Source organism: Taudactylus pleione, unplaced genomic scaffold (assembly GCF_031769625.1).
Source record: "Taudactylus pleione unplaced genomic scaffold, aTauple2 ptg000493l, whole genome shotgun sequence".
Classification (NCBI taxonomy): Eukaryota; Metazoa; Chordata; class Amphibia; order Anura; family Myobatrachidae; genus Taudactylus; species Taudactylus pleione.
The window spans coordinates 1,294,365-1,319,884 of NW_028284895.1; the positions used below are offsets into that span (position 1 = coordinate 1,294,365).

General features: G+C 45.6%; 2 protein-coding genes across 6 annotated transcripts in view; both read left to right on the plus strand.

Moving 5' to 3' along the window:
- The window catches only part of TMEM71 (transmembrane protein 71), a 67,945-nt gene extending 57,746 nt beyond the window's left edge, over positions 1-10,199 (plus strand). For all 4 annotated transcript variants that reach the window (XM_088449694.1, XM_088449696.1, XM_088449695.1 and 1 more), the window contains 2 exons: positions 81-132; positions 6,376-10,199. In XM_088449694.1, the coding sequence (XP_088305820.1) occupies positions 81-132; positions 6,376-6,384 (61 nt within the window). In that variant the 3' untranslated portion in view covers positions 6,385-10,199. The remainder of the gene's footprint in view (positions 1-80; positions 133-6,375) is intronic.
- A 4,440-nt stretch (positions 10,200-14,639) lies between these two features.
- The window catches only part of DNAAF11 (dynein axonemal assembly factor 11), a 136,337-nt gene continuing 125,456 nt past the window's right edge, over positions 14,640-25,520 (plus strand). For both annotated transcript variants that reach the window (XM_088449698.1, XM_088449699.1), the window contains exons 1-3: positions 14,640-14,757; positions 17,637-17,804; positions 21,908-21,985. In XM_088449698.1, coding sequence (XP_088305824.1) covers positions 14,748-14,757; positions 17,637-17,804; positions 21,908-21,985 — 256 coding nt within the window. In that variant the 5' untranslated portion in view covers positions 14,640-14,747. The remainder of the gene's footprint in view (positions 14,758-17,636; positions 17,805-21,907; positions 21,986-25,520) is intronic.

Genomic DNA, 25,520 nt, shown 5'->3' on the forward strand with positions numbered 1-25,520 from the left:
ACGCGCATTACAGTACAATCAGTTCTGCTGTATGGAAATCTCTTTCTCTTGTGTAATAACCAACTTTGTTTCAATTAAAGGTTTATCTTTTCACAATCAAGTAACAGCAAAGATATGAGTAGGCACAGAAAGGTAAGGAAAATACAATGTACTGTATGATTATTACTACAGAATGAAGGTTTTTCTGCAGCAATATGGAATTATTACTAGAGGAAATTAGTATGGGGACTGTATAGTACTGTAGTATGGGGACTGTATAGTACTATAGTATGGGGAGTGTATAGTACTATAGTATGGAGGACGTATAGTACTGTAGTATGGGGATTGTATAGTACAATAGTATGGGGAGTGTATAGTGCTATAGTATGGGGAGTGTATAGTACTATAGTATGGGGAGTGTATAGTGCTATAGTATGGGGAGTGTATAGTGCTATAGTATGGGGAGTGTATAGTGCTATAGTATGGGGAGTGTATAGTACTATAGTTTGGGGAGTGTATAGTACTATAGTATGGGGACTGTATAGTGCTATAGTATGGGGAGTGTATAGTGCTATAGTATGGGGAGTGTATAGTGCTATAGTATGGGGAGTGTATAGTACTATAGTATGGGGACTGTATAGTACTATAGTATGGGGAGTTTATAGTACTATAGTATGGGGAGTGTATAGTACATTAGTACTATAGTATGGGGAGTGTATAGTGCTATAGTATGGGGAGTGTATAGTGCTATAGTATGGGGAGTGTATAGTACTATAGTATGGGGAGTGTATAGTGCTATAGTATGGGGAGTGTATAGTGCTATAGGATGGGGAGTGTATAGTGCTATAGTATGGGGAGTGTATAGTACTATAGTATGGAGACTGTATAGTACTGTAGTATGGGGAGTGTATAGTACTATAGTATGGGGACTGTATAGTACTGTAGTATGGGGAGTGTATAGTGCTGTATTATGGGGACTGTATAGTGCTGTAGTATGGGGAGTGTATAGTGCTATAGTATGGGGAGTGTATAGTGCTATAGTATGGGGAGTGTATAGTGCTATAGTATGGGGAGTGTATAGTGCTATAGTATGGGGAGTGTATAGTGCTATAGTATGGGGAGTGTATAGTGCTATAGTATGGGGAGTGAATAGTGCTATAGTATGGGGAGTGTATAGTGCTATAGTATGGGGAGTGTATAGTGCTATAGTTTGGGGAGTGTATAGTACTATAGTATGGGGACTGTATAGTGCTATAGTATGGGGAGTGTATAGTGCTATAGTATGGGGAGTGTATAGTGCTATAGTATGGGGACTGTATAGTGCTATAGTATGGGGACTGTATAGTGCTATAGTATGGGGAGTTTATAGTACTATAGTATGGGGAGTGTATAGTACATTAGTACTATAGTATGGGGAGTGTATAGTGCTATAGTATGGGGAGTGTATAGTACTATAGTATGGGGAGTGTATAGTACTATAGTATGGGGACTGTATAGTACTGTAGTATGGGGACTGTATAGTACTGTAGTATGGGGAGTGTATAGTACTGTAGTATGGGGAGTGTATAGTACTATAGTATGGGGAGTGTATAGTGCTATAGTATGGGGAGTGTATAGTACTATAGTATGGGGAGTGTATAGTGCTATAGTATGGGGAGTGTATAGTGCTATAGTATGGGGACTGTATAGTACTATAGTATGGGGAGTGTATAGTGCTATAGTATGGGGAGTGTATAGTGCTATAGTATGGGGAGTGTATAGTACTATAGTTTGGGGAGTGTATAGTACTATAGTATGGGGACTGTATAGTGCTATAGTATGGGGAGTGTATAGTACTATAGTATGGGGACTGTATAGTGCTATAGTATGGGGAGTGTATAGTACTATAGTATGGGGAGTGTATAGTGCTATAGTATGGGGAGTGTATAGTGCTATAGTATGGGGACTGTATAGTACTATAGTATGGGGACTGTATAGTACTATAGTATGGGGAGTTTATAGTACTATAGTATGGGGAGTGTATAGTACATTAGTACTATAGTATGGGGAGTGTATAGTGCTATAGTATGGGGAGTGTATAGTACTATAGTATAGGGAGTGTATAATACTATAGTATGGGGAGTGTATAGTGCTATAGTATGGGGAGTGTATAATACTATAGTATGGGGAGTGTATAGTGCTATAGTATGGGGAGTGTATAGTACTATAGTATGGGGAGTGTATAGTGCTATAGTATGGGGACTGTATAGTGCTATAGTATGGGGACTGTATAGTGCTATAGTATGGGGACTGTATAGTACTATAGTATGGGGACTGTATAGTACTATAGTATGGGGAGTGTATAGTGCTATAGTATGGGGAGTGTATAGTACTATAGTATGGGCAGTGTATAGTACTGTAGTATGGGGACTGTATAGTACTGTAGTATAGGGAGTGTATAGTACTGTAGTATGGGGACTGTATAGTACTATAGTATAGAGAGTGTATAGTACTGTAGTATGGGCAGTGTATAGTACTGTAGTATGGGGACTGTATAGTACTGTAGTATGGGCAGTGTATAGTTCTGTAGTATGGGGACTGTATAGTACTATAGTATGGGGACTGTATAGTACTATAGTATGGGGAGTGTATAGTACTATAGTATGGGGAGTGTATAGTACTATAGTATGGGCAGTGTATAGTACTGTAGTATGGGGACTGTATAGTACTATAGTATGGGGACTGTATAGTACTATAGTATAGGGACTGTATAGTACTATAGTATGGGGACTGTATAGTACTATAGTATAGGGACTGTATAGTACTATAGTATAGGCAGGGGCTGGCTGGCAACTTTTAGCCTGGGGGGCAAATGCATGCAGGCGGCCCTGGCAGAGGAGTAGCGCGTAGCCAGGGTGCCCAAAGAACGTACGTGCTACGGCGCTCCCCTCAAGTGTTCCAGGGAGGAGGCTGACCATATGGGATTAATGTAAAGTAAAAATAAAGATTAGGGACAGCCCCGTCGTGGTGCCCATATGCAGTGCCCCCCTGTGCCCCAGGAGAGGATCCCCTTATGCAGGCCTCCAGTAGTGATCCTCCCTATGCAGTGCCCCTTATACAGTGCCCCCAGTTGTGGTCCCCCCTGTGCAGTGACCCTTGTGCCCCCAGTAGTAAGCCCCTTATATAGTGCCCCCAGTAGTGGTACCCCCTATGCAGTGCTCCTTATATAGTGCCCCAGTAGCCATCCACACCCCATGCAGTGCCCCCAATAGTGGTAACCCTTATGCAGTGCCCCTTAAATAGTGGCCCCAGTTGTAATCTCCCCCCTATGCAGTACCCCCAGTATTGCCCTTTTTATAGAGCCCCCAGCAGTGGTCCCTCGATGCAGTGCCCCCAGTGGTAGTCCCCTCCCCCATATGTAGTGCCCCTAGTAGTAGTCCCCTCCCCCCTATGCAGTGCCCCTAGTAGTTGTCCCCTCCCCTTGTAGTGCCCATAGTAGTAGTAGTAGTCTCCCCCTTGTAGTAGTAGTCCCCCACCTTGTAGTGCCCCCAATAGTAGTCCCCCCAGTTGTAGTCCCCCCCCTTGAAGTGCCCCCAGTTATAATCCCCAGTAGTGGTCCCCCCTTGTAGTGCCCCCCCTGTAGTGCCCCCAGTAGTGATCTCCCCCTTGTAGTACCCCCAGTAGTGGTCTCCCTCTTGTAGTGCCCCCAGTAGTAGTCCCTCCCTCTTGTAGTGCCCCCAGTAGTCCCCCCCTTATAGTGCCCCCAGTAGTAGTAGTCCCCCCCTTGTATTGCCCCCATTAGAAGTAGTCCCCCCCCTTGCAGTGCCTCCAGTAGTGGTTTCCCCCCTTGCAGTGCCTCCAGTAGTGGTTCCCCCCTTGTGGTGCCCCCAGTAGTGGTCTCCCCCTTGTAGTGCCAGCCCCCTCCCCCTCCCTAGTAGACGCACGTAGTAAAAAAAACCAAACAAAAAAAACACTTACCTGAATCCCTGCTCCCGCCGTCGCCATCCGCCCCTCCGTCTGTCCTTCACGGGCCGGGCCGCTCTGCATTGTGGGAGAGACGTCATATGACATCATGACTCCTCTCCCATTGCCCACTGCGGAAGCAGGAAGATGGAGCGGCTCCTGCAGTGGGCGCAGCAGCAGCTAATGAGAGTCTGACAGACTCTCATTGGCTGCTGATCAAAACAAACGCACAGCTGCCGGAGCCGGCGGCTGTGTGTTTGTCACTTGTGTAGCGCTGACCGAACTCCGTCTGGTCAGCGCTACACACGCGGTGCAGTCTGTGTCACGGTGACAGACTGCCCGCTGCCCGCATGACGCTGCGGCCCGGGGGGCACATGGCACCCTGCCCCCCGGCCCAGCCCGCCACTGAGTATAGGGAGTGTATAGTGCTATAGTATGGGGGCTGTATAGTACTGTAGTATGGGGACTGTATAGTACTATAGTATGGGCAGTGTATAGTACTGTAGTATGGGGACTGTAGAGTACTGTAGTATTCGGAATGTATAGTACTGTTGTATGGGGACTGTAGAGTACTGTAGTATGGGGACTGTAGAGTACTGTAGTATGGGGACTGTATAGTACTGTAGTATGGGGATCGTATAGTACTATAGTACGGGGAGTGTATAGTACTATAGTATGGGGAGTGTATAGTACTATAGAATGGGGACTGTATAGTACTGTAGTATAGAGAGTGTATAATACTAAATACTATAGTATGTGGACTGTATAATACTATAGTATGGGGACTGTATAGTACTATAGTATGGGGACTGTATAGTACTATAGTATGGGGACTGTATAGGACTATAGTATGGGAACTGTGGATATTATTGATGCACAATTGTAACCAGGAGCTATCTGTGATATCTCCTGCGTTACATGAATGATGAATAACCCTGACACTTAAATTATACAAAATTAGGTGTAAATGCTATTTTCACCTGCTTTTGTATAAATTGTGATGATGAATAGGCCCCATAGCTGCGTATCTCGGCTCAGTGGCGCCCTCCAGCTCCCCACAGCTGCAAGTGTCACCACTCTTTTTGTGTAAATCAACTTTATTTAAAATGGCGCTGGCCACTACATCCTTTCCCAAAATGGCAACTGTAGGGTATCACGTAGTCAGTTCAATTACTTGACACTATAAAACTGGTGAGTGCCGGGTCACAATTGTGTGTGTGTGTGTGTGTGTGTATATAGAGAGAGAGAGAGAGAGAGTATATAATAAATACTGGTAGTGCCTGCATGATATTGTGCCAGATTAATAACAGCAATGCATTGACAGTGGGGTCCACCGGGGGTTTCCCCTGTACTCCTGTGGGCCAGTCCGACCCTGGACACGTCACCCTCACTGGCGCGGGTTACAGTTGAAGGAGTATTGTTACTTTCAACCTAAAACTCAAACTCATCAGTCAAAGCTTAGCTTAGAATGACACCCTGACCCTTTAATCATTCACGCACCCAACACGCCTCCCAAAGTGTTACACTTACACAGTGCAGTACTTCTATCACTTGATACAGTGCTATTTCATACTCTCCATACTTGTCTAGTCTCCCAGAATTGGATGAATACAAACCTTTGCAGTGCGAATATTGGGGGTACCCTTTTCTCAGAACCAATGTGATAGAGCATGGGAGAAGCTGGCTAAAAAACAAAACAAAAAAGAAATTTCATGTGGAATTATTATTTACAATGAACAAAAAGCCAGCACGGTTGGTGTAGTGGTTAGCGTTACTGCCTCACAGCCCCGAGGTCATGAGTTCAATTCCCGCTCAAGGCACTTGAGTGTGGTTTTCCACCGAATGCTTTTGTTCAGTGCTGTGACTGAGCTACGGCGCCCGGTACCGATGCATGATGTCATGACATGATGGGGCCGCCAGGAACCAGAACAGCAGTGCTGCACAGAGCATCTTCAGGATGCTCCAGGGGCTGTTATGGCTGCAGTCTGCCGTTTGGAGCGCCCAGAGGATGCTTCGGGCAGCACTTCAGCTGTGATTCTGGCTGCAGGTTGCAGTTCCAGGCACCCTACAAGCCAGGTACGGGGGCCGCGGGGGTGCTGCCCACAGAGGTCTGTGCTCTGTGCTGTGGCACCGGTCGCCCGTAGCTTGTTATTGACCTAATAACCATAGTGTGTGTGTGTCCACGTGATGAGGAATATAGATTGTAAGCTCCATTGACCTGAATGAATAGTTGAGGGGTGTGAAAAGAATGTGTGCAGAACATTTACGTGCTGCATACGTGCTTGGTGCATAGGAGAGACCCTGCTTTTATATTCTGCAGCTTCAATCCAAACATAAATTCTATTGCTGTTACTGGACATATAACAGCACATTGTACTGTGAGCAGCAGCTTCAGAATGTGATATTTGTATGTATTTTGTTTCCGGATAACTTTATTTTCTTTTTATTTAACAGGTCACCTGAAAAAGATTCCGACCCGTAATCCCGACCAAGGACTCATGAGTAACACAATCATTAAAGAGCTCAACACCGTGCAATATTTTTGAATGTGATCTATTTAAAGTGCTAAAATAAAGCCCCCAGTCGTTGCTTCTGGCCGCCACAATGCATATATGCTATTTACAAACCTGCGTCGGTGTCACAAATTACCTTCTCCACCTGTGATGACAGCTAGATTTAAACCGCTGAGAGACATAGACCATAGTGCAGCATTGTGGGCGTTATACGATTTAGAAAGTGTCTTTGTATAGAAAAAGACATGGTACTGTACACACAATCAGGCAGATGTACTAAGTCATTTAGAGAGAGACAGTGGAGAGATATATAGTACCAACCAATCAGCTCCTGACATTTTTCAAGCACAGCCTGTAAACTTACAGTTAGAAGCTGATTGGTTGGTACTTTATCTCTCTCCACTTTATCTCTCTCACCCAGGCGCTTAGTACATCTCCCCCAATATCCTTACATTGCAGCCATTGGCAGCGGGAACCTATTCTTTATTTACTATGAAAGTGTTTAGTGCAGGAGTAATGGAGAGTTGCTGCACGCATTGGTGTACATCCCTATTACTACTATAGTATCATTTATGTCCCTCTGAGTGTGAGAGGAATATGCTGGACATGTATATATTACAGTTATACTGTGTACGGATGTTTAATAGAAGATAACACAAAAACACTGCAAGGTACAACAGTAAACATTATGTTTTCCTTCTTGTTCTTCCCCTACCTGTGCTTCTTGTGTATTGTCCAATTTGACACAGGGGGAGATTTATCAAGCCTTGGAGAGAAATAAAGTGGTGAGAGATAAAGGGGGAGATGTATTTGTGCCGCTATAGCTCTTCCTGCTTTGTCTCTTTACCGAGCAGGAAGCAGTAACAATGAGATGTATGAACATCTCGTCAGCTGGAGTGGGGGGAGTGAACCCCCCCCCCTCCGGTGATCCCCGTCAGAGCACACAGCGCATCAGCCTAGTGCTAATGCGCTGTGCCTCACCTCCCCGCCGGCTCCAATGGGCATGCGCGAGATCTCCTGTGCCCAGCCCTGAGCCCAGCGGCCAGCGCAGCCAGGGACCGCGCTGTGCCTGCTGTGGTGCTAGGGCAACGACAATATCGATAGCTGCAGCTATCGGTACGGTCATTGCCACTGACCGGTCATACATCGCCTAGCATATCGACGTGCTATCTTGTAGATAGCAGCGCCGATAATGACAGGGGCGCATAGCACCCTTATCATTTACCACTCTTATCCTCACTAATACATGGGGGAGAAGTGGTATCAGCGCACATAACGTTCTCTGATACCACTTATCCCCCTAACGCACTTTCATACATCTCCCCCAAAGTACCAAATACTCAGCGCCTAACTGTCATTTTTTCAAACAAGTGATAGGAGCTGATTGGTTGGTCCTCTCCATCCACTTTATTTCTCTCCAAGCTTTGATAAATATACCCCACTGTCTTCTAGGCAATACGATGGATTACAGGGTCATCAAGTGCTGTTATGTGCCCCGTCAACCCTCCCCCAATTCCTCCTTATGCAAAATTATGCCACAAGGCCATGCTCCATTCCCACGAGGCCACGGAGAGAGAGATAAAGTGGAGAAGTTGCCTATAGCAACCAAACAAGGGGTATATTTACTAAAGTGAGAGTTTTTAGAAGTGGAGATGTTGCCCCTAGCAACCAATCAGATTCTACTTATCATTTAACTAGCACCTTCTAGAAGATAATAGCTAGAATGTGATTGGTTGCTACGGGCAACATCTCCACCTCTAAACATTCTCACTTTATTAAATGTACCCCTAACTGTGCCTGAGCTAGATAAATGACAGTTTGAAGCTGATTGGTTGCCTTGGGCAACTTCTCCACTTTCTCTCCAAGGCTTGATACATCTCCCCCCCTGTACAGTGTGTTATCATAGCGTTCCCCTCTACTCATCATTCCCTGACTGTGATTTTACTGCAATGTTTGCATTCGTGCTTCGTACTTATGCAATGGCTTTCTGGTGTGCATTGCATTTAGACTTTTTATTTACTGTTTATTGTTTTTACTATTTATAATAATAATGAATAACATTTTAATGCACATTTATTATATATTTGCTTAATGTAAAATTGAAAATAAAATCTTAATATACTATACAAATAAAAAAAACAGCAATAATTGGTTACATAACAATTGATCCCTTTACTAACATACATCCTAAAGAAACCCTGTACAATGGCAATAAAAGTATATATTTTTCACATTTACATCATGGAATCAAAAATATATATTTTTATATTCACTTTAAGATCTTGGTTTCATATAGAGGAATGCTCGACACCATGATCTCCCTGGGTACGCGGCTCACGCCGTCCCACTGCAATTTATCAATAAAATTTTGCCAGGGCAGCTGGGCCATACTCAGCTGTCACTGCAATACTGGCCCGGATCGCTGAGGGTTAACTTAAGGCCAGTCTCATGGGATCTACACGCGTGTGACCTGACTTGTCGGTTCATGCATGTTCAGTGGAATGGAAAGCCCAGTTTGTAAAAAAAAAAAATATAAAATATATAAATAAAAAATAAAAAAATATATATTTAAATAATATTCTATAGCAAAAAAAAAAAAAGCTTTATTAAAAGACTAAAAATGTCTTCCTTCATTTCCTTCTGTTCTCGCCTTTTGGTTGAATTGAATAGAGGATGTTTAATCGCTGCAATAAGCGCAATATAAAATCTTTACTGTTGCTGCAAAACTAAAAATTCAGGTATGATGATACAATGAGGCAATAAGCAATTAGACAATCAACATTACCAACTGTAATGCTGGGTACACACTACACGATGTGTACACAGCACGACATGGCCGGCGATGGAACCTGTCAGGTCGCATTCTGCAGCACGGCATCGTTGGCGACATCCCCTGTCCGCCCTGCAGTAGGGCCGATGGGTGATGCCGCCAGCTTAAGGGTCTGTTATTAGTAATTAAAAGTATGTTTAACCCATACTTGCCTACACTCCTGAAATGGCCGGGAGGTTCCCGAAAATCGTGTGGCACTCCCGGCCACCCAGAAAGGTAGGCAAGTCGCCTGCACCACCTCCCTCCATCGCCAGTGACCCAACTCGCCACCCACCCCCCGCGGCCGCACACTTACAGAGCACGAGTGGGTGCCCACCCCCCCGGGGACCAATGACGCGATTCGCGGTGTATTGCGTAATTGCAGCCCGGCCCTCGCTATACAATGCGGGAGGCGGGGCTATGATGATACAATTGCGACGCTACGCCCCCTGTACTGCCCACTTTCCAAGCTGCCATGCGCCCTCTCTGCCGACCTGGCTGCCCCCTTCTGTAGGAGGGGGCAGCAAAATAGGCAAGTATGGTTTAAACTATAACTGTCACAACAAGGGGTGGGGGTGAAAGTTCTTAGGCTTTGTCAGTTAGGAGCTGATTGGTTGGTACTTTATTTCTCTCCATGTTTTGTTACATTTCCTGCTAAATACAGGCACTCTATGCTCTGTTGAGGTGCTGAGCATAAGAGTTTATAGAAATGTCTCATTTAGGTATTTTATTTTCCTATTTGTCATATATTAAATAAAATGTAAAGAAATAAGTAAATGCAGAGTCACTTTCTCACAATGTGCTCTGATTAGCGCTTGTTAGAATAATGGAGTAATTATGGTACCACTTTAAAGCTATGTGTATAATTATTCTTACAGATATGATTACAAATAAATGTACAGTATATTCTGACTTATGGCTTAATATAATATTTATTTACATTAACTTTATTGACAGGTTGCAATACTTTAGATTTGACAAAGATATTTTATATTTGATTACTGTATTAAGAGATTATTGTTGTATGCGTAAATAAAAGTATTGAAAACATCATTATTATGTGACAGAAATGCGTGATTATATTGGTGTATTTGATACAATATCCTGTAACTTAATGTTTGTTTAGTTTAATTGTTCAGATAAGTGAAGGAATGTTTTACGCGCCCGGCCGAAGCAATGTAAAATACCATCCAGCATAACATGGTCTATTGTGTCTTTGAAAATTCTCATTTTATTCAACAAGAAAAGAAAAACAAAACATACATCATACTTGTCCTTTTTTCATTCGCCTGAAGTTCCCAGATAGGGAATAGAAGGGGAAGCAGAGGTGTATTAAACCTATTAGACCTTAGCCGATAGATGAAAATGACCATGTATTTAGGACTGTAGTGGGCTGCAGTCCAGGATTGGCTGATATAGGTTGAGTCTCCCATATACAAAATGCTTGGGACCATAAGTGTTTTGTATATTGGATATTCCAATATTTTGGAATATGTTTATACCACAATGAGTGATCTTGGGGATGGGACCCAAATCTGAACACGGAATGCATTTTTTTTTTGTGTTTCATATACACCTTAAACACACAGCCTGAAGGCAATTTTATACAATATTTTTAATCATTTTGTGCATTAAAGTTTGTGTACATACACTTAATTTATTAATTAATGTTCCATAGACACTTTATACACACAGCCTGCAGATGATGGTATTTAATATTAGACTTACCATACTACTCCTTTAAACCGGGACACTCGTGAATTACACGGGTTCTGGGGCTGATTAAAACCAGGTGAAATGCAGGCTTGAAGTCAGTCAGCCACAGAGCCTGTGTAATTCATGAGTGGTCCCGGTTTAAAGGGATAGTATGGTAAGCCTACATAATATCTTAAATAATTTTATACATTAAACAAATTTTGTTTACATTGAACCATCAAAAAGCAAAGGTGTCACTATCTCAGTCACGCTCCAAAAATTCCATAATTTCGGAATTTTCCATATTTCGGAATATTTGGATGTGGGAGACTCAACCTGTAGTAATATTTGGAAAATTACCATTTCCACCCTACCCCCATTGAATCCTTGGATTTTGGTTTGGCTAATGGACAGGAGACTGGATTTTCACAGTCATTAGTGTAATAGAGGAAGGGCTGGTAACCAACAGAGAACCCCATGGATCAGTCATATGCTCTATTCTGTTTATTGTAGTCAATAGAGATATTACTTGTGGTCTACAGGAAAAGTTACCATACAGAACACAGAATGAGAGTGATTTAACGTCAACAACCTGTAAGTTATAGTATCAGTATAATCCCTGCAGACAGTGCACTCAGCAGTGGGAAAAGCCCCGGAGATACTTTTGAGATACTTACCGACTTTCTGGCTGGCCCCTCTGGGAGGGGGCAGCCAGGTCGGCTTCCTCATCAGAGCAGGGGCGCGTGGCATGGCATGAGGTGGGCGGTGAGAGGGGTGGGGTGGCTTGATTGATTGAGAGGGGTGGGACTACAATTACGCAATTCTAGGTGAATTGCGTCATCGGCCGCCTTGGACTGGCCACTTTTGCTCAGTAAGTGGGAGGCCACTGGGGTGCCGGCCAGTTTCGGGAGACTTACTTACTCTTCCGGGCGGCCGGGAATGCCACCCAATTGTCTGGAGCCTCCCATTTCAGAAGAGTAGGCAAGGATGACTTTTGCTGGGCATACACTGTCCAATTATCGGACTGATCAGCCAATAATCAGATAACACTGTACAACAAATAAATACTTTTAATTTGTTTCCTTTCTAAAAATAGTCATACATTACTAATATGAGGTCAAGAAAAACTAAAATGATTTCAGAATGTTTTTACTAGCTCTATTTTTTTAGCTACACTACTTGCACTATACTGTATGTACATTAGTAATATAGTCATAGGGAAAAGCTATTTTACAATAATCTAATATTTTCTTGATTGAAAATAAATAACAGTTGTTTTAATTCAATCACAAATAAGAACACAAAACGAAACAAACATACAGCATAGGAAACAAACATACAGCATAGGAAAGTACTATGTAATATAGTGGCCTATACATGGGGCTGCTCTCTCTTTGCTTGTCGCTTGTACTCCTCCTCTGGGGCATCTCTTGTCACTGTATAACAGTAGTGATCACCTCCCCTGATATCTTTGTTTCATTGCTGAAATGTCTTGGTGGAATCGCTCACTATGCTTGTCACTCAGTGCACCACAGTTATCTTGTGCTGGTAATCCCGTGATTCGCATATATTTGAATAGGGGAGGGGACAAATAACTGATTCATTTAATTGGGTCATTAGGCCCCGCCCCCTCTGTGCGGAACGCAGATTGCTGGTAAGATTCTCTCCATTCTGCCCACTTCACTAGGAATACCCCTACATCCTCATAAATGGGTTATATCTCGGAACTCAGAGCTAACTGAGAGTTTTAAATGTCATATTCATTCTTTGCATGCTGACATCAATTAGAAGTAACTATTTTCACATCGGAAACATTTTAATTGTTGTGCAGTGTAATTGAACAGTGTATTGCTGCGACTGATTAGTAATTATCAGTAATTATTAGTCTGTCGGACATGCAAAATCATCCAGCCTGTCCGATAGATCCAATAATTGATCGGCTGCATATGGTAGTGTATGCGTTGCCATGGTCGACCACCCCACATTTTTCATGTTCCTTCATAGGGGAGGAACGGGGAAATGTTTCCTTCCCAGAGGAGGGACCCTGATATCGTGGTCATATACACTGTGACATATCTCACAATGCATGGCCACGATATCTGATGGGTTTCAACTAGTCAGATAAAATGTCTGACAGACATTTTATCTGACAGTGTATGCCCAGCAGCATTAATTGCATAGGAAGAGGTACTAGTAGCAGGGGACGTGGCTGGCTTTCTCGCCTTTGTTGCCCCTCCACAGCTGTATAAAGTTTAAATTTGCACCATTTAACAGAGGGGTACGTGGCTACACATCATCGTGGCCCCCTCCACTGTTCAAAAGCATGATTCGCTGCATTTTACAGCGGGATGGGGCTAGGATGAGATATTTCAATGCAAATCGTATAATCCAACCTCCTGTCGCCCAATCCAGTAGGGAAGTGAGCAGCGCTGGGAGATTGGCCAACTCTGTCGGGAGTCCGGGAGAGCCCCCTCTCACCCCCAAATTCGGGACTCTCCCAGACCTTCCAGGAGAGTTGGCAAGCATGGATAGTAAGCTCCGCTGAGGCAGAGACTAATGGGAACGACAGAAATACTCTTTGTAAAGTGCTGCTGCATATGTGAGCAACAATAAATAGCTGATAATGAATAAATAAATAACTCTAACTGCATGCTAGTGTAAACTTTCTCCACTTATTAGAGGCGACAGTAAATATTTTTTGTGATTGTGGGACAACCGCATTTTGGAGCAATACTGAATAATGAATTGTTTAAAACACAATTTCTGCGGGACCACAGCCCTTCATAATGAATAAGCCTCTTAATGTGCTTTCTGTTAACAAATAAGAGGATGACAAAAGTGCTCAATTAGAACATAATTTTACTAAGTGCACTTTGCACCCAGACCTATGGCCATACCTCCCTACAGGGACAGACTGGGCTGTACATCAGCCCTGGCAGTCCACCCTATGCGCGCACTCATGAAGGGGGCGTGGTTTAGTTTCAAAGGCTGGTGTGCTGCTAGTCATGGAGGTCCTGGCCTTGCGGCACGCCCCCCACCCCCTCTTCCCGGCCCACTGTCGCCACCCCTTCCCTTCACCGCATCTAATACCATGAATGGGGTGCAGGGGGGGGGTACTTCCGCCCTCCGAGAACCAGCCCACAGACTATTGGCCCTTCCGGCAAATGCCAGAAATGCCAGATGGCCAATCCGCCCCTGCCTCCCAACATGACCCATTCCAGGAGGGACAAAAAATGCTCTGCACCTTTCTTATCAATTACCTTGTTCAGGCCTGGCCAACCTGTGGCTCTCCAGCTGTTGTGAAACTACAAGTCCCAGCATGCCCTGCTACAGTTTTGCTATTAGGGAATGCTAAAACTGTTGCAAGGCATTCTGGTACTTGTAGTTTCACTACAGCTGGAGAGCCACAGGTTGGCCAGGTCTGACCTAGTTCAACACAGGTGATGGCAATCATAAACTAAGAGGGAAGCCCAGGAGCAGAGCATTTTGTCCCTCCTGGAATGGGTCATGGTGTGCTGGGAGCTATGCCCATGACAAATCTACTGGTAGAAGAACCACTGAGCAGGTATTAAAAATGACTGTACTTTTATTGCTGTACTGAGCATGCGCGTCCCGGGGAGTACAACGCGCATTTAGCGCCCTCTGCAGGCCACCCCCGGTATATACACACGCTGCTCCCTGTAGTAGCCTCTTGTCTCTCCCCGGCTGCCGTACGCCGCTGTTGTCATGGTTACCGGAGCAGCGTCTCTCTCTCTGTGGCCGATGATCTTACAGGCAGGACAGCGTCGGGACTCGGGGGGCTACGCAACATGGTTCTCAGTGAGTACACATCCCGGCCCGGCAGCGCTGCCGGTGTCTCAGTTCCGCCGTCTGCAAGTCCCAGCATCATACTGGCAGGGGCTGTTTGTGCACTATGGAGGCCATAGGCGGTCTCCATGTGCTGTGGGACTACAGTTCCCAGCACATCCTGCCAGCTATGTCAGGTGGCCCCAAGCAGCTCTTGTAAAGATGCTTTGGTCCTAAAAATAAAAATAATAATAATAAAATATATATATATATACTGCGTGTATGTATATATATATATATATATATATATATGAAAAATATTTACATTTATTTACTTTAATAAAATGAATTAAATATATAATATATATATATAAACAATATTTACATTTGTTTAATTAAAAAAATAATTAAAAAAAAAAAAAAAAAAAAATATATATATATATATATATATATTTACATTTATGTAATAAATAAAATGAATTAAAAAAAAAAAAGTATACATATATATATATATATATATATATATATATATAAAAAATGTTTACATTTATTTAATAAAAAATGCTTTGAGTAATAAAGAAATTTTTCTTATCCTGAGCCCAGCTACCCTAGATAAATAGCTAATATATATATCTCTATACTGTATATCTGATGTAGATGAAGAGGATAGCAGGATAGCCGCTGGAAATAAACCCAATCTCCAGAGATATTGCTTTTCATATGGCTTTTGATAAATACCCCCTGAAATGCCAGTATAGGGCCTGATTCACATACAGATCACAGCTGCGCATTACGCACGCAGTTCTTCTGATGCGAAAGCATGCTAATGAATGCTATTGCAATGTTGTCGCACACCCAGCATAGAGACGCCCACTCCCGCTATCTCACCTCCGTAACACCTTTGCAATCCTGCGTATACATCGGGAACATCGAGTACCAACGGCCCCTCACACACAATTACAATAGCCCTGACCTTACTCAGAAATCGCTAATCTCGTCGCACGCAGGGAGCACTCAAGCTGCGCAGGCCGTTGCAGTGGCTGATTTATGCATGCCCATGCAACGGCGTTCAAACGGACAGGCACGCCTGCGTTTCTCCGTTCGCTCCCCTGTCACCCACCCCCCAAATGCTGAGGTCCCGCCCCCTCCATCTGCGATAGTGTGTGATCGCAGAGCGGTTGCAATGTTAACTGACACACGCGCACTGCGATGCATGCGAAGTACGCACCATCAGCCGATCTGCGTATGCTGTTGCGATCCGTAATGAATCAGACCTGCCATAGGCTAAAGATTGCACGACGTATGCAGGGAAGTGGTGTCGTGCAGTTGGACCCCTTTAAACACTTAAATTACATGGTCCCATGGGATGCACACCACACCGCAACGCACATGGGCAGGACGGATCTCCTCTGACTCCTCGGACTCTCCTGCTGACCCACCAATTTCTCACCGGTTTTGCTGGAAAAAAACAGTCAGTTAAGTGGTTAATATAATATAACAGGTAATTCATAGGGATGAAAAACCCCCATGGATATCTGTACAGTAATTGCCAACACTGCCAGACTGAGGCGTGCAGGTTACACTGACAGCCAGCAGTGTCCACTGTACAGCATCATACATGTTATTTAGCAGGCATTTCATACTGTAAACAAAACTGAACACTTATGTGCGAGCTCATAGGACAGTAATGGCACAAGTCCTGTGTTCAATAGGACAGTAATGGCACAAGTCCTGTGTTCAATAGGATCCACATAGGCTTAGGTCCCCACATAGGCTTATGTCCCCACATAGGCTTAGGTCCCTGCATGGAAACCTCTTGTAACTTATTAGTCATTCTGATCTTTCCTGGCATTGTCCCTGGGGAATTGGTATGATTTACCACTGGACGCAAGTCCGGCGGTTGGATTCCCGACAGCGGCTGCCCGACATGGGTGAAAATCCCGATCGTCCCTAAGGTGAATATTCACTAAGCTAAGTCCCTCCCCTAACCCTAACCCTCCTTAGGGGTGCCTAACCCTAACCTTCCACCCAGTGCCTAACCCTAATCCCCCCTCTAAGTGCCTAAACCTAGCCCCCTTCCCCGCCGCCTAAACCTAAGTCCCCTGGGGGGGAGCCTAACCCTAAGTCCCCCCCAGGGGTGCCTAACCCTAACCCTCCCTCCCCCTAGCCTAACCCTTCCGGGGGGGGTGCCTAACCCTAAGTCCCCCTCAGGAGCCCTAAGCCTAACCCTCCCCCCCCCGAGGCTGTCCGCCCTCGGCGCCTGGCATCACATCGATCGGGATGCCGGGCATCGGACTTCTGGCGTTGGTAAAATGACAGGTGTCTAGATTTAGACGCCTGTCATATAACCCTAGCCGGGATAAAGCAGTCGGGAAGCCGGCTGTCGGGATTAGGTCCGCCGGCTTCCCGACTGCATACCGTCCCTGGAACTTAGGTGTAATTGGTAACTATGGACCTGTGCAATGTCTGGTCCCCCTTCCCTGCTGCTGTTTCTATGCTCTACTCCATGACTTTGAGGTTTGTTCCTAGGTTCCCAGATAATGTTAGATAATATTTACACATTTTACATTGCAACTTGCCTACATCTTCTGGTCAGACAGGGATAGTTCCTAACATTGCAATATCGCTGTGAAAAAAAAATACAGTATGCCAATAGCCGTGGCGTGCGCTAAAATGGTTCTCTTCCAAACCCACTGGGCCTTGGACGGCTGGGGTAATTAGTGATGGGTCTTGAAGTTACAGTATACATAAGATTGACCATCTGACTTCGAGGTCTGAAGAACGTAATGGGTCTGACCGGGGGATAAAACTTTCCTTTTAAAGTGTCAGCTCTGGGGCATCTCGCTGTGCAGTGCAGACGTGTTACATGCCTGGCCATTATGTGTATCTCATTGTCACCTTGTGTCTGGCAGTCACAGAAGATCTAATCAGGAAGCGAGCTGAACACAATAACTGCGAAATCTTCTCCTTGGAAGAAATCTCCCTTCACCAACAAGATCTAGAAAGGATTGAACATGTGGACAAGTGGTGTAAAGAGCTGAAAATTCTCTATCTCCAGAACAATCTCATCCCCAAAATAGGTGAGTCACGAGCAGGGTCCCCACAGATGCGTTGATGTGGCATTTACATAACTAGCAGCTATTAGAAATCTTACAGTGATTATTTATGAAGATTTAGCATATTTCAGGGACATTCCAACTGCAGTTACTAATAAATACCTCCCAACAGTCCTTATATTTGTGGCATCGTCCAGAGTTTTGGCAGTACAAAGCGTGTTCTCCTGATGATTGTGATTCGTGTGGATCATGTACGGTCCAGGCTTATGGGGGAATGGCCTAACTTGGACTTCTAATGGGGAGCATTGGCGGCATCTGTGAAGTTATCTGTTTATTATACAGCTTTACAATTGCAGTCTACGTTAGTCCCAGCTCTTCTTCTGGACTCAAGTCTCTCTTTCCCTCCTGTTTCTCTCTGATTTGTATGGACAACTTCATGTAGACCCGGAATTTGTCCATTATGCTCCTCTGTTTATCAGCGTCACCATCGTGTGTATTACAACGCGTTTTAGTGCTTAGCGGTATCTCCAGATGTGTACAGTAAAGTAGTCTGGTCATCTACACATATCTGATATCTAAACAGTCACAGTATATATAATCATTTGTTCAATTTCCTGTGTGTTTTAGCTATATACTTTCTTCTATATTCATCTAGCATAAAGTTACCCATCGTCTGGGAAGCTGTAAATGAGTCTTAGAGCTGGTATACCCCTCTCTGCTGTTAATGCACTTTGGCCCTGATTCAGACCCACTCGCGAGCGGCTGTCCGCTCGCAAGTGGGTCGATGTTCTGCACTGAGCATGCGCACGACGGAGGGAGCTCCGTCGTGCGCATATGCCAGACGCGACGAGCGAAGGAAAGTCCTTCGCTCGTTGTGTCTGATCAAAGGGGGCGTGCTGTTGATGTTGATTGACAGCACGCCCCCTTTGGTGGGCGTGCCGGGGGCGTGCCTCCCTGACGGGGGCGTTCCCACGGGAACGCCTCCCGTCAGAAGCCGGCCCACTAACATCACTAGTGATGTCAGTGGGAGTGATTTTGGCTCTGATAGAGCCAAAATCACTCCGGAGCTTGCGGTTGAAAACCTCAACCGCAGGCTCCGGCTCGCAGTTTCGATGGTCGCGATGGTCACGACCATCGCGGCCATCAAACTGCACGCTCGTATAGGCTGTGGGTGGTGACCCACAGCTATGCGAGCGTCCAGGAGGACGCTCCATTTTTATGGAGGGCGGCCCTCATTCAGAGCGTGCGCTCTGCTCAGAGCGTACGGCTCTGAATGAGGGCCTTTGTTTTAACTTAAATGCACATTAAAAGTAGGATGAATGTTTTTTATGGGCTTGTTCCCACCATTAAAAAAAGGTGTATAATTGATACCTTAATTGGCGCAACAAGCAGTAATTTATGCAGCAGGTAGGTATAACACAACATAAGTAAAAACACTAATACTTAAAAGAAAATAATGGTGCAAGTATTTGTAGTGAAAACCTTATTCAGCGCTAATTACTGCTAAGATGTTTCCAGCACCACAAATGGATACTCTAAGGACCTGATTCAGAGCCGCTCGCTAGCGCTGTGCGCTCACAAGCGGCCCAATGGTTTGCGAACGCGCATGCGCATGCTTCGTTCTGCATGTGCGCAAACTACTCTGTGCGATCGCAGGCCGCTCGCTCGCCCAGCAAAGACAGCCCAGTGAAATGAGTGACAGGAGAGGCCGTTTGTGGGTGGTAACTGGTGCAGGACACTAATAAGGCGGGAGTGGAGGTGCGAACGCAGGCGTGCCTGGGTGTTTCAACGCCGTTTTTAAGGTGTGCATAATTAACAGACAGCGTCACAGTACACGTCACATGCCTGTTATTTACGCTGAAGTCCTCGCAGTGCATGTCCTCGCGTGTTTTAATACACTTCCTGGAGATGACGTGCGCTAGTGGGCGTCTCTACATAGGCTAATGGGTGTCAGCATACACAGAGCGATCGCTCGCACAGCCAAAGTGGGTGTGCTTATGCCTTGGCGAGCGATCGCTTCCCATGGCGTCACTTTGACAAATTTGCATACGCTGGATGCAAGCGGCTCTGAATCAGGTCCTAATACCCAAATTATTGAGAAAGCAGGAATTCATTGGAATAACACATAAAATATGGAGTATTTATCTTCAATTAAATGTGGTATACAAAGTCCATACAGATGTATTAAAAGAATGATATATAACAACATGAAAAAACATTTCTGTGCTGCTCCTATATCGTACCCTTGTTGGCTGGTGATGTGTGCAAACAGGTAGTAAGAAAGCCAAGTCCGGAATTGAGGCTACACACCACATGCATGAAGCCTTCCAAATAACAAATCAGGAGCCCCGTGTAGTAGACTATTTGTTTTTTTTCATGTTGTTATATGTTATTTTTTTTATACATCTGTACGGATTTTTTATCTTCAGTTAAATCTGGTGTGTGTGTATATATATATATATATATATATATATATATATACTCCATATTTTATGTGTTATCGCAATTAATTGGGTCATTTTTAATTTTTGCTTTCCCAATAATTTGGGTGTGAGTGTCCATTTCTCGTTCCCACCATTGCCTCCAGTGGTTGTAGCGTTACATTTAAAACTTTAAAACCACATGATTGTTTTCCCCATGACCTGAAGCGTTTTACAGTACAATAGACACATGAACAGCAAATGGGAAAACTCATTAACAGTATATGTTATTTTTCATGTGCTTGTACCCATTTTCCCAGTTGAAATGTATGAATAAGCTGAATGTGCTACTGGGAAACATTCTGTGACATCATCAAAGTCTAGGAAGTATAAGATTGGCTGCGAGTAATCGCAGGATATTCATTATCCTTTATTATAAAACACCAACAAGTAAATTTCAACTCTAAAGCCAGGTACAGAGCTTTTAGATTACAGGCTGATCGGGGAAACCTCTCCCGATCAGCCGCACAGTCTGTCCCCAGTGTGACCCTTGTCAGCCGCATATACACTGTGCAGACATAGCAAACATGGCACAGTATGTACGGGCTTCTATGGGATCAGGAGGTCGAACCGATAAATATTAAACAGTACATAAGATGCGACCTCCCGATCCCGACCGTTTCAGGAGCGTTAAAAGCCATTTATCTGCTAACGCTCCTGCATCGGGCAGCGCACACACCTATATAATCCAATGGCCGTTCTCTCGATATTGAAAGAACGGCCCGACGCTTGTATAGGTGTGTACCCAGCTTAAGTTCTGATGGAATTGTTTGTGCATGAACAGCGCAAATATTGACATTTTCATCAGTACAGATGGTTTTGTATTGAACTTTTAATCAAGCCAAAAGTGATAGAAGGAATCATAATATACAGAACGAGTGCTATGGTAATTTTAGGAGGCTATGGGGTATATGTAAAGTAACAGGGTGTAAGTTCTGTGAATCAGCGCAATCCCTATTAAGGCTGTATATTTAAAGCGGCAATAATTTGAAAGGTAAAACCAACCTGGTTTTGCCGTTTAAATGATTGCTGCTTTAACATCCTTAATTGTCAGGATTGCGCCATTTCACACAACTCGCACACTATTATACCCCTTTTACAACAGAGCAAAAACCTGTGTTATTGCTGGGTCTACCCGGGTCGCAGCTCAGTGTAAAAGGGTCCCTGAAAAATAACCCGGGTCAAGTGACCCGGCAATCCAACCCAGGTAGCTACCAGGGTCAAACCCAGGATGGACCTGGGTAATGGTGCAGTGTAAACGGCGCAACCCTGGTTATCTGACCTGGATCATGCCTAAAATGAGCTGATTGGTGCTTGTGGAGCAGTCACCTCCCACTTTTTATGACCTCACAAGTTTAGCAGGGAAGAACCGGGTTCAGTGTGAACGGGGCTGACCTGAGAATAACCAAGATCGATGGTGCTGTGTAAACGGTGTCTGACCTGGGTTGGAACCATGTCTGGAAACCCAGGTTGGACCCGGGTTTTTGGTGGAAAAGAGGTATTACTTATACCCCTATATGTACGACTGTGAGCCAATGGAGAAGTTTATCTTTAAGGAACAAAAACATAAAGCACAAAAGACGTTGTAAATTGCAGCACTTTTATATTCATTCTCTGCTATCTGAGTGTTTGCTTTTTGCATTGCAGAAAATGTCAGCAGGCTGAAGAAACTGGAATATTTAAATTTAGCATTGAACAACATTGAGAGGATTGAAAACCTGGAGGGTGAGTGCTGCAATCTTTACCAGCCACCGCAGGCTGAGGGGTTCATTTACTAAAGTGAGAGTTCTCAGAAGTGGAGATGTTACCCCTAGCAACCAATCAGATTCTACTAAACATTTAACTAGCACCTTCTAGAAGATAATAGCTAGAATCTGATTGGTTGCTATGGGAAACATCCCCACTTCTAAAAACTCTCACTTAGAATCTTGTAATTCATTTCTGTCTAATGCAGTTGTTGTTGTCATGTTTTGCTATTTGTATGGGGAAGTACTTTGTACCCCACATATTGCTTTCTTCTGTAATTATCTCTGCCTGGCTGTGATCTAGAAGATGGATTCACCTCATTTCACCTGGGTCATCAAACCTGGGCAACAAGAGCCACAGATGATGCAGGTATAGAGGAGGGGGCCGATGTGCAGTCTCCGTGTGAGCCCCCCACCCGTTGTGCTGGGGCATGCATTGAGAAGACTATGGGTCTGTCACTATAGATCGTTATTCTTCTTATATACACACAACTGCTGATATCAGCGGTGTTACTTGAGTTATTTAAATGTTTGAATTTGCATAGCGATCGCAGTCTGACAGAAGGACCCCCACTTTCCCTTACTCACATTCCTATACTTGGCCAACATAGTGAAGCAATCGGTAACATCGAGTACCATCGGACAGTTAGGGAAGCCCAGACCTCACTCAGGAATTGCTTACTTATACGCATGTTATGACGCCTCAGGCGGCATCTGGTATCGCAGTGGATAATTTATGCACGCCTCTGCAACGGCGTTGTAATACACTGGCACACCTGCATTCGCCCATCCCCCCCCCCCCCATCACCAGCCGCAAATGACACTGTCAATCACTCTGTCATGGGTCTGTGTTCATAGTTCCGAACGCAGCGACTGCTTGGCACGCGGACACTGCGATGCATGCGAGTACGAATTATCAGCCGATTGCGTGCGTATAAACAACTGCGTTCCTTGCTGAATCAGGCCCTATGGCTCTATGTCAGAGTCTATGGCGCCGGTGCCATTTTCCTAGAGATTTCTGCAGCTCTGGCAGAAAGATAGTAAGTGGGTGCAGGATATGGGGTGTGGCCCCTCTTGACTCAGTGGCCCGTGTGCACCACACACCCTGCTCTCATTATAGATACGCCACTGAGGTGATGCCATATGTAGGGTTATCTGTTTAGTGAGATGGGTTGTACATGGCAATGTGATGTAGTTACTATGCCTACACCCAGGATGCCGGCTCTTGAAATCCCGGCGCCAGAATCCCCATTGCCAGCCAGAAGACCGGCGCTGGTATCTCGACAGTAGTGAAGATGCCGCCGCCAGAATCCCGGCAGCCGGCATTCCGATCGTAAGTATAGCGGGGCCGGGTATGTTTTAGCCGCTGGGTGGAAGGGTTGGGGGGGTTTGGTTTAGGCACCCCAGTAGGGGTGTTAGGCTTAGGCTGCAGGGGGGGAAGGTTAGGGTTAGGCTCCAGACAGGGGGGTTAGGGTTAGGCACCACCGGGAGTAGGTTAGGGTTGGGCACTAAGGGGGGAGGGTTAGGTACTAAGGGAGGCGGTTAGGGTTAGGCACTAAGGGGAGGGTTAGGGTTAGGCACTAAGGGGGAGGGTTACGGTTATGCACTTACCTGGAGGGTTACGGTTAGGCACTAACGGGGGAGGGTTACGGTTAGGCACTAAGGGGGGAGGGTTACGGTTAGGCACTTACCTGGAGGGTTACGGTTAGGCACTAAGGGGGGAAGGTCAGGGCTGCCAGCAGAAATTGTGGGGCCCAGGGCTGCCTATTTTGTCAGTACCAGGCCCCCTCCCCCACATTATCAATAAAAATAAAACAAAAAATTGTCAAATGTTTTGGGCATAAATTATTAAGCTTTTACCCCACTTCACTCTCCCCGACCCTATTTATTAAATCCAATATGTGCCATGATCTGCCCCGCTCATTCCCCACTTCCTCCCCTCCCCTCCCCCGTTTATTAAGTCCAGTCTGTGCCCTGCCCGGTTCTTTTTTCCAAACCACTCCCCCCAGTCCTGTTTATTATTATTAAATCCATCTGCCATCTCCCCGCTGTGCCCAGCTTTTACCCACTTACCTTATTTCCTTGAAGAAGGCTCTGAGTTCCCCGCTCCGGCTCCGGCTTCTTCTCCGCTTCCTCCCTGGCAGAGATGCTGCTCCTCTCGATTCGCAGCTTCTCCGACCTCTCCCTCCAGTAGCGCGTGATGTCATGACGTCACGCGTGCCGAGGCTAAACAAACTTTATTAAATATAGCAGGGGGCAGCAAGTGTACTTTAGGTGGAGCGGGCAGAGCGACTCGAGCGGGCCCGGGCTGCCTCCTCCTCCTCTATTTACTTAATGGGACCGGGACCAGGTCGGCAGCGGCAGGTGGTAGCTAGCAGTGACTGGTGGCGGGCAGTATCAGCGGCCGGGCCCCCTCCATTCAGCCAGGGTCCGGGCCCGGGACTCCAGTCCCGGCAGACCCCCTCTGATGGCGGCCCTGGTCAGGGTTAGGCACTTACCGGGAGGGTTTTTCCTTCTAACCTTAATCTTCACCCCAGTGACTTAAGTTCAACACAGATGCCCGGAGGCAAGTTATAATTTGGCTCCCACCCGTAAGACAGAGAGTTGTGGGTGAGGGGGGCGCCGGACATGTCACACTGACATAGGAAGCTGCTGAGGAGCAGCAGCACCAATGAGCAGAGACCGGCTATAGATAGACGGAGGCGGCAGCTGATGGTCTGACACAGAGCTCCCCACTAGTGTATGGTGGCTTCTCAGGTGCCGGGCAGGGGTACTATGGAGGAGGTGCCCCTTCAGAGCTGGCGCCTCCATTGTCTCCCATAGTTCTGCCCCTGCTTCACCCTAACCTACCCCATGGTGCCTAATAGCCTAACCTTCCCTCCTAGTGCCTAACCCTAACCTTCCCTCCTAGTGCCTAACCCCAACCTTCCCTCCTAGTGCCTGACCCTAACCGTCCCTCCTAGTGCCTGACCCTAACCTTCCCTCCTAGTGCCTAACCCTAACCTTCCCTCCTAGTGCATAACCCTAACCGTCCCTCCTAGTGCCTAACCCTAACCTTCCCTCCTAGTGCCTAACTCTAACCGTCCCTCCTAGTGCATAACCCTAAAATTCACACCTAATGCCTAACCCTAACCTTCCCTCCTAGTGCCTAACTCTAACCGTCGCTCCTAATGCCTAACCCTAGCCTTCCCTCCTAGTGCCTGACCCTAACCGTCCCTCCTAGTGCCTAACCCTAACCTTCCCTCCTAATGCCTAATGCCTAACCTTCCCTCCTAGTGCCTAACTCTAACCGTCGCTCCTAGTGCCTAACCCTAACCGTCCCTCCTAGTGCCTGACCCTAACCGTCCCTCCTAGTGCCTGACCCTAACCTTCCCTCCTAGTGCCTAACCCTAACCTTCCCTCCTAGTGCCTAACCCTAACCGTCCCTCCTAGTGCCTAACCCTAACCGTCCCTCCTAGTGCCTAACCCTAACCATCCCTCCTAGTGCCAAACCCTAACCTTCCCTCCTAGTGCCT